We start from the raw sequence: 9,771 nt of genomic DNA, 5'->3' as shown, positions 1-9,771 counted from the left end.
GTGTGAGCAGGCACGCCTGCATGAGCACGGGGGGCGTGCGGGTGCATGTCGGGGCGCGTGAGGCTCTGCAGGGTCCCCTGGGACCGCCAGCCAAGAAGAGTTGCCTTTCTTTTGGAATTAAACACAATGAAAAACAAAAGGCGCACCTGTGGGAAGTGACACGCGGGGACAGTATGGTAGTCTGCGGAGTCCACCGCGTCGGGCGAGTGTGTTTTAGGGCGCGCCGGGCCACAGCGCAGCCCGCCCCCCTGGGTGGCAGCGCGCAGGCTTGGGGATGAGCGCCGGCCGTCTTGGCCTGGGCAGAGTGACACCCAGGCTGGCGGCGGCCGCAGGCAGGACCCGAGGCCGGCGCCTCATGTCGGTTGAGGGCAGACGCGGTCACAGGCGTCTTGTCACACTTTGGCAGAAGTGCTTGCCATGGATTTCTCAACAGAGCTCTTCAGCAAGAGACAAACACAAAGGAAACCACATTCTGGACACTCCCCCCAGGCCAGGCAGATGGCCCTGGGGGACCCAGCCAGGCGGGAACTTAGAGGGAACTCAGAGGGAACTCATTGCTACTCCACTTCCGGCCACAGCGAAGTTCAACAGATAATCAGCTGCTAACCCTGCAGGTAAATCAGGATGCTGAGGTCAAGGAGGTTCTGCTGATGGTTTACAAATCAGAGAAGACAAATTAGTATGCAGCTTTAAAAAGTCGCACGTTGATAACTTCCAAGCTGTTTCTCTTTTCCTTGCCCACTGCTTTCTGATGCATGGGGAGGGGACTTGCCTATGGTCACCTCCGTGCACCTCCCCAGGCCACACACCGAGTCTGCCCATCAGCTCACCCAGCTCACCAGGTGGCCTGACGTGTGAGGATGAGAGCCACCTAGGGCCCTCCAGGCCTAAATTCTGCAACTCCTAGACAGGGGCTTGACAACCCCTGGTTACTGCTATGCCCACCCCTCGTCCACCACAACTTGCAATTTTTCAAATGACCGAATTTCATGAAGGCTCCTCTCTCGTCATAAATATGAATGACTCCCTCTGCATTTGTACTCTTTGGCAGGCAGAAGGAAACCATGCCAGTCACTTTTGTGGCAAAAATAAATTAAAACAAGTCTGACGCACAGGCCTTGCGCTAGTAGAGTCTAAGGAAAAGAGAATGGGCTTCTGTGTGCTGAGCGGAGGCTAGCGTTCCTCCAGAGCTGCACATGGGGCAGTGGTCTGCGGAGCCGAGGGTCTCAGGGACCCGCGGGAACCTTCTGGCCGGGTTCTCTTCCTGAATGAGAGGCTTCCAGGAAGACCGGTGTGAAAGAGGGGGCAAGCGAGGGAGGAAGCGGGGGCTCTGTGGTCTGTGCCCTAAAACACCTGGCTTTTGCATTGCGAGGGCCAGTGGGGTGACCTTGGAATTATAGCCTGGTCTTAGCACTGGCTCCGAGCTAACTGTCCAAGCACCAGAGGTGGCTCCGGGAAGGGAAAAAGGTTTGTTTTTTATTTCGACCGAAATGGAAACAAATGTTTTTCTTTATTATGAAAACTATGCAATATGTAATTACCCAACACAATAGTGGTTTTATTGCTGAAAAGGAACAGTTTTAACCTTTCTCGTTTGACTACCCTGTCTCTGTCTCTGTCTCTGTCTCTGTCTCTCTCTCTCACACACATCCCACCTGGAAAATTCCATTTACATCAGTGTCTCCTAAACTACCTGTGGTAAAGTTAAGATTTTTAAAAAAATTTCAAACCCTTGCAAAATAATACTTACATATAATACAATAAACAACACTGTTGTATCAGGATTTAATATTTTTAATGTGACAAGATTGTTTCTTGCTTATGTGATTGAGCAACCACCTTACTCATAGAGGAAAACGTCCACCTAAACACTCTGTGTTTCGTTTTAATAATACGCACAGTAGACAAAACACTGTGCATGGAAATCAACCAGGAGATTATAAAGTAAGCTCGGCAATCACAGGTTATTCCTTTATAAGGTTCATCCACATTAAAGCAAGTGGTGCTTTATTCATCTCCAATCTCTCATCAAGAGTCAATTTTCACAATTTATCTTGATAAGTTACAGTTAAAATTATCTTTCGATGAAACAATTCCAGATTGTATGCCCCACTGGATTATAGTTGACAAACATCAACTGCACAGAAATTGTTGGCAGCTCGGGCCATGTGCTACTGACCACATGATACCTGAACTGACCGCTAAGGGCTTGGACGTCTCGGCAATGTCATATGGCTACAGGCATTTCTGAACCCTGCTCCCTCCCCCTCACCAGAGGTGAGTAGCCAGCAGCTCCATCTGAATAAGATGAGTTGATACAGAAAACCATGAGCAGTGTTTCTCCATGTGGGACCCCAGATCCCCGCTTCAAAATCACCTGGGGACTTCTTCAAAATGCAGATTCCTGGGTCTAGAATCAGGGTGTTTGGGGCCGAGGCTGACTTCTCCTGGAAAATTTCTGATGTACCCCCAAGTCTGAGAACATTGCTCCCTAGTGCTGGCCAAGTTCTTTTTCATTCTAATCATGGAAGCCATCATTGGGTGGCCTGGGTGGCCTTGGCCTGGGGTATGACATCTACAGCAAGACTTTCCTCAAGCACGCTCCCTTGAGTTGCAGGGCATTTGGTCAATTTTCCTCTAAAAGATCATCTTTAAATAAAGCAAGGCTTGCTGAGCAATCGCTTTTACATTATAGACGTGGAGGAATGAATTCTGTTCTCGTCACTTCCATTCCTTCCGTTAGCCTCGACTCTCGCCAGCCTGTTTGCCAGATTCCCAGGTGTGAGTTCCGACTCATCTTGCTCTCCCTCCTCGGGCCAGGGGTGTGGGAACCGACAGGTGGTCCGGGAGCGTTGCTCTGCCTGAGCCTTCGGCTGCCTGTCTGAGCAGAGAAGGAGCCATTTTGTCCCCATTTCATTGGGGAGCACCCCATCTGACAGCTCCTTGCTCCCTCCCTCTCACAGTCCAAAGAGAACCCCCTTAGCTCAGGCCAGGGCAGAACACAGGCAGTCACCCATTAAGTGTGCGACTTAATGGGGAAAGGTCACCGGCAACTCCATGAAGATAATCTAACTCATTTACTCTCCCTCCACCGGCATTGCCGAAGCTCCGTGTGCCCCGCAGGAAATCTCCGGTGTGGGCCGGCAGATTTCGAGGACATTGACCCGCCGTCACATTTAAAAACACATCTCAACAAAACTGCACGACGTCCAGTAGCGATGCAGGAGTTTTCCCACGGACCCTTTCGCTCCCCTTTCTGTTAGCACGACCACCTGTCTGCCCTCGTTTTTGATGACTCTTGGTTTGATCTGGCTTTCCACTGGTGATGATGAGAAACTCGAGCCACTCAGGCCCTCTTGTCTGCTTCTGCTTCCGAGCAGGGCACACCTGTAGGTGCTCAGGAAATGTCTGCACCTCTGGAGAGAGGCCCTCGTGCTGGGATCCGGGCCATGACCTCGTCTTCCTTGAAACCACGTCGTCGAAGCACCGTTTCCAGGGAGCCGGGAAGAGCACGTGGCTCCACCCATTACCAGTGTGTCGGGCGGCCCAGCTCACCCGGAGACGGCACATCAACCCCAGGCCTCCCGTCTCCAGGCTCCCTCAGCATTTCAAACCTTCATTCTTTGCTACGATTTCCCTTCTCTTTAATTGCTTTTCCTTTTAAGCTCTGCAGCCTCCCACAAGCCTTTGAAGGCAGGGAGATGAAGCGGGAGACTCCAGTCTCATAAGAAGCTGCGTAATTCTGAGGAGGCCACGAAGTTCTCCAAATTAGTGCTTTTGGCCAACGCCTCTACTCAGTGTAAAAATTCTTGCTTAACTTCTTTTCCTGCCTCATTTTTAATCTTGCTATTTCCTCTGAAAATATTTGGCTGAAGCTCTTGCAAGCCGATCCTTCCCCACCGTGATTCTGACACACACTCTGCTCTGCTGCACTTGTCCTCAGGGACAGTGGGCGTGGGGGGACTGTGGAGGCCACCACAAGGTGCAGCCTCTCTGTGTGAGCAGGGTGGTGGCCGTGTGTGTCCTCGGGTGGAGACCGGCGCTCTCAAGTGCTCAGTGTTTCTCACAGAATCACCAGCGGCATCGCCACGCCTGCGACAGCTGAGGGCTTGACGGTCCTCCAGAGCCTGTCCTGTCCCTTGAGTGTGTCAATGCTGTCAGCTTTCAGCACTAGGAAAGTAAACTATGAAGCTCTTAAAGGCAATTCTGATTTACTGCGTTTCTTTAACAGCCGTTTTATGGCGCTCTGTGCACCTGGGACCAGCCTCGCACCCACGTGGTTCTCTCGAAAAGTCCAATTTCTACAGCAACGGTTGAGAAAAAAAAAAAGAGGCAAAGCACAGAGAGAGACGCATAGTTTGTTCTTGAAGAGTGAAGTCAATGCACTCCATTTTTTATTTCTCGTGGTAAAATATATACAGCATAAACTTCACCATTTTGAGTGAACAATTCAGTGCATTACGTACATTCGCCACGTCGTGTAAGCATCGCTGCTGTCCATTCCTAGATCTGTTCCATCTTCCTAAACTGAATCTCTGGCCACATTAAACAACAATGCCCTCTCCGCCCCCTGGCCCAGCCCCGGCTCCAGCCCTCCTGCTTCCTGTCTCAGGGAATTTGATGACTGCAGGGACCTCACGCGTGCCCTGTGGTGACTGGCTTCTTCCACTGAGCGTAATGTCCTCGAGGCTCACCTGTAGCACACGTCAGCGAGTCCTTCCTTTTGATGGCAGAAGGGTTTTCCATCGCATAGAGTTGGGGTTTCCCATCGGGCTGTGGTTCACTCACCTAGGCTTGGGATCAAAGACCCCCGTTCAAGTCCAGTTCCACCGAGGGCCGTTGGCGTGTGAGCTGGTCAAGGCCCCACCTCCCCCGTCAGCCGACCGAAGTAACGATCCCAGGCTGGCGTCGGGTGTGAGGCCTTCCCGCCAGGTGGATGCGCCATACATCTCCACATGGGGTCCTCCAGGGCCCCTCCAGAACCCAAACCCAGTGTCTGTCCTGGTTCCCCCCACTTTCCTCAGCCCTGAGGTGGAATGAGGAGACACAGGGTGAAGCTTGTTTTAAGCAACAATTCCCACTTTTCAGGACACTGAATGAATCACCTTCCTCCCTGGTGTTCTGGGCAAGTCCAGCAAGGCTGGTGGGGCTACAGGAGGAATTGACCCTGGGCCTGGGGGGCCAAAGGGATGAGGACCTTCTGACCCACGTGAGGAAGGACCAGAGAGGGTATTGGACACAGGCGACTTCTGAGGGCCTAGATCCGGTGGTGGCCTTGCAGGTAGAGAAGGTGCCTCACTTGAACCACACTAACATGACTCGCTCATGATCGTGGAGGACCGCAGCAGAGGGTCCACCAACAGGGAGAACCCCGTCTTGCGCGACTTCCCTGGCCCCGGCCGGCGGAAGAAAGCCAGGCTGTGGACGACTCCAGGGACCACACCAAGCGTTTGGATTCCCAGTTCTCTCCCTTGGAGCTGGGGTTCTAGGTGCCTCGAGACACTCTGACAGCTCAAAATTCTCCAGCTGCACCGCCCACTGCAGCCCCTGTCACCACCTGGTCTCCAGCCACACTGGCCCGGGCCGGAGGGCAATGAGGACACGGCACGATTTTGCGCAATGATCGGGGTACCAGGATGGCAGGATGTGGCTGTGGCCGCCAGGGAGCCCACAGTGTAGGCCAGGCGCACGGCCCGGAGCTGCGGTGTGGGGTTCTGGAGTTCAGATCGGACCTGCCCTGCAGCCCTGAGAGCATGAAGGACGGTGGCATTGGGGTGCGGCTGCCATTGGTCCCCCTGGGACAGAAACACACTATCACTCGAGCAGATTTTGAAAGATGTTCCTTCATAGGTGGCAGGAAGGCCCGAGGCCTTGTGAGGTGAGCCTGGCCGGGGCGCACCTGTGCGGGCGGCACACAGCATCTATGATGGAGCCCGCCTGTCTCAGGGGACCACCACGCCTCGGCTGCTTGGAAGAGTCCGGAGGAAACGGGGTCGGGGACACCAAATGCGGGTGATAGCCTAATTCTGGAGGAGATGCCTTGTTTGAAAGAAAAATCAATGTCCTTCACCCATTACCGAGGGTGTCGCCCACATCCAGGACAGGAGGCTTAGCTGGCACCCACAGCGCTGAGAGGGCAGAGGCGAGCTCTTTACAAAAACCCGACCTGCAGGAGCGGCGGCGGCTTCACTGATACTCCTTGGTGGCTCCGAAAGCCCAGGAGCCGGGAGTCTGTTACAAACGCCACCTCTCTGGGCACTGGTGGCCTGGAAGACAAACCACAATGTTGTGCTTTCCATAGCGAGGCGATTTATGCAGAGCGGGCATATCTTCTCTTTAACGGTGGACAGTGCATACCTTCCGGAGTGGAGAGATCTCCCTCGTTGTGGCATTTAAAGTCATTTGTAAGGCAAATGAGTGCATCAGACTGATTCTGCTGGAAGCCAGGAGCTCTGGGGACAAAGTTTTCTCGTGCTCGAGCGTGATCAGCTCTGGGGACAGCAGGGCTGGGGCTGGACTCTCCCAGAAGCATCTCTCCCAAAAACGTCCCTGTTAAGCGCTTCCTCAGGCCCCTGTCTGCAGCCCGCGCCTCTGGTCACCCCGCCTGCTCCGACTTTGCCAGCCGGAGAGGTGACCTGGATCCATCGGTAAGTGACAACTACAAGCTGTAGAACAGTTGGTGTATTACAATTCAACTTCTTTTTTTCCATTTTTAAGAACTGGAATGTAATCAGCATACAACACTGCAAGTTTAAGCGTACAGCATGTTGCTGTGATAATTTATATATTGTGATATGATTACCACCACGGAGTTAGCTAGCTAACACCATTATCACGTTTCGTAATTATAACTTCTGTGGTGAGAATGATTAAGATCTAGTCTCTTAACACACAATTCAATTTTCGTTAAAAAAACATATCTGTTTGCTTATGTGTGCACACACACAGGTAAATATATGTATTTTAAACTACTGATTGGGACACCTCTGAAGAGGGTGGGGAGGATGGAGATTTGCTTCATAAATTATTTTCTTCTGCAGTGTATGTTTCTGACTTTTTTGTAACAATCATTTTTGGTAACTGAGAATGAATGACAATATATATTTTAAAAGTTTCAATGTTTTCAAAGTTTTCTAAGAGTCAGTTTTCAAAGTTTCCCAGGGAAACTTATTTTGAACGATTAAATTTAATAAGATTATGGGCCAGGGCCTTGGGAAAAAAATACGAGTCTATAAAAATCGAGGTTATTTTTGCTCATGTCCGCAGTACAGCGCTGGTCTGTGAGCTGGGAAGCAAAGGGACTCTGCTCTCACACTCAAAATATGTGCCACCTATGTTTGTGTAGCGCTGGAGGTACAGCTGGTACTTGTTGTCATGGAACAGGCTCGATTCCATGTTTTCTGAAACTTAGGATTTATACTTGTGAATATGACCCTACATAAAGACAGCTTCCGAGTTAGGCTATGCTCATTTTGAGAGAAAAACTACATTATCTGAACCAACTGCTCCTTCTCGAAATGCTTTAAAATTCAAGGTACTACTTACTTAAATATCTTGACTGGATGGAATTCGACTTTACTTCTGATATCGCCTTTTTTTTGCTTTGCAGTTTGCTGAAGTCATCTGTTTATTTATTTATTTATTTAATGAGTAGGCTATATACCTAAACATAGAGACAAATGACGTGTCTTTAAGATACCCCTCTCTCTGCACGAAGACGGGCAGGTTGCTGGTTCCTGTCATGGCATAATTAATCAGGGGCCCTGGACCCTGGAAGCCTTTTCTCACAGGCAGAAGACACACATGGCAGGCAAAGCGAGCAGGCTCGTCAATGGGATGGCAATTCACCAAAAGTCTCTTTGGAGTCTTCGATACTGTGTCTTGCTTTAGTTTGGTTTTTTACTTTCCTGCTGGGGGATACTTGAGGAAATATTTACTCCCAAAGCATAAGCAAAGGCGGCGGCCCCAGCGACCTCTCTGAAAGCCTTGGCGGGAGCAGAGGGGTGACGAAGCGCATGAGCCGGGCCCAGCGTTAGCTGGTGTGCGGGAGCCCGCTGGGGACAGGCGCGAGCACATCTGCGTCTTGGCCGTGCTTCGCTCTCGAATCCGTCTTTGCAGCTCTGTTCTCCAGAGCTTCCTGGGGCTGTAACCAGCCCACAGAGGGGCCGTGATGGACAGGGCTCACAGGAGGACGGGAAGCGCCAGATGGTGACTTGGAAAGTTCGTGGCAGTCTGGTGAAGAGCTTTGTACTTGAGGCCAATGGTGCAATGGATTTTCAGGTCCGTTGGCCAGGGGCGCAGGAGGCAGCTGTTCCTTCTTCTCCCCGGGTCCGTGCGGGCTCATCGTAAATTCTAACGCGACTGTCCTTGGAACATGCAAGCCTGAGATCCCTGGAGAAATCGTCAGTGCAGCCGTTCCCGCCCCAGCTTGAGTCCGGAGATTAGAACAGGGGGCCCCCTTTTAACTAATAAGCAGCCGGAAGGTTTAGATGCCTGCTCCGAAGAAATAGCTGGGCTATGTTAGCTTGGGAGAGAGAAGCTGGTCTCTTAGCCGTTCATCAATCCCCAATCATCAATCCATAGATCGATCGATCTATCATTATCATCATCATCATCTATACTATTTACCTATCATGGCATTTCCTTAAAAAAGAAATAGATTGTCCAGAAGTTGAAAAGGTTAAGTGAGATGCTACTATTTTGGGGAAATAACATCCACAGAGATGTTGAAAGTATAAATGACACAGATTGGCATGGGAATGAGACACCTTTCGCACTTGGGGTGCTGGGTGTTAATAAACGCACTGGTGGAGCCGATCAGTCCCAAAGCATGCAGGACACTCCGTGTTTCTGAGAGATGGACGGAGGATTTGGGGGGATGGGAGAGACGTCCTCCCGCCATCGAAGTTTCCTTTTAAAATGCGAGCCCTCACGAGTAAGTGAAATACTGGATCACATTCCCCCTCATTTACCACTTCTCTCCCCCTGCTCCCAGCTGAAAAGCTCCCAGCCTCCCCGGCCTTTGCATGCAGGTGTTTTAAAGCTCTACGCGGGTCTCTATGAGGTCGAGGCAGCTCTCCTTAAGAGACTGGCCCATTCCTCATTCTCAACAGGCCCACGGAAACGGAAACACAGTCTGAAAGGTCTGGGTGGTGGGGGGCGAACAGAACCCAAGATGCGGGGCCAATGCGCTCACTGCGTCCCGAGCACCATGGCCGTGCAGAGCTGTGTGCTCTACGAAAACGTTTGCATTCCTCCCTGGGGTTCTGCCCTTTCTGCCCGTCCCTGAGGTTGGCAGTGTGTGTGTGCATGCACGTGTGCATGTGTGCACGTGTATGTGTGTGCGTGTGTACTTGTGCGTGCGTGTGTACTTGTGTGTGCATGCACGTGTGCATGTGTGCACGCGCGTGTGCGCGTGTACTTGTGTGTGCATGCGTGCGTTGCGCCAGTTGGCACCAGCTCAGTGTTTGGAAGGAAAAGATGAGGAGCCCTCACGGGGGCCACTGAGAGAGCCCGCATGGCCTAGACTGTTCTTCCCGTGCCCTCAGACTCTGCGGGGTGGGAAGGGACCTGGGGTAAGGACTGAAGTCTGCGGCTGGCCGGGCGGGAGAGGGCGGGGAGACTTCTTTTGGCACCTGTCCCCTCGGGCCAGTGCGGGCGGCGCTGTCTTGTACTGTTGAAAAATCTTCCTCTCCAGCCTTGCAGTTCCCCTTGGTTGGGTTTTAAACCCTTCGGGAGAGTTTTCTTCAACTTCTTGGGGTGGGGACGTGG

At 51.8% G+C, this 9,771-nt stretch overlaps 1 protein-coding gene across 1 annotated transcript in view; it reads left to right on the top strand.

The window, feature by feature from the left end:
• The window catches only part of FAM69C (family with sequence similarity 69 member C), a 25,143-nt gene that overhangs the window by 8,922 nt on the left and 6,450 nt on the right, over positions 1 to 9,771 (top strand). Inside the window, exons 5-6 of the mRNA XM_015590784.1 lie at positions 6,583 to 6,647; positions 8,119 to 8,280. Of these exons, the coding sequence (XP_015446270.1) occupies positions 6,583 to 6,647; positions 8,119 to 8,280 (227 nt within the window). The remainder of the gene's footprint in view (positions 1 to 6,582; positions 6,648 to 8,118; positions 8,281 to 9,771) is intronic.

Source organism: Pteropus alecto, unplaced genomic scaffold (assembly GCF_000325575.1).
Source record: "Pteropus alecto unplaced genomic scaffold, ASM32557v1 scaffold14, whole genome shotgun sequence".
Classification (NCBI taxonomy): domain Eukaryota; kingdom Metazoa; phylum Chordata; class Mammalia; order Chiroptera; family Pteropodidae; genus Pteropus; species Pteropus alecto.
Note: the sequence above shows the minus strand (reverse complement) of the source record. Positions and strands in the feature narration are given on the sequence as shown.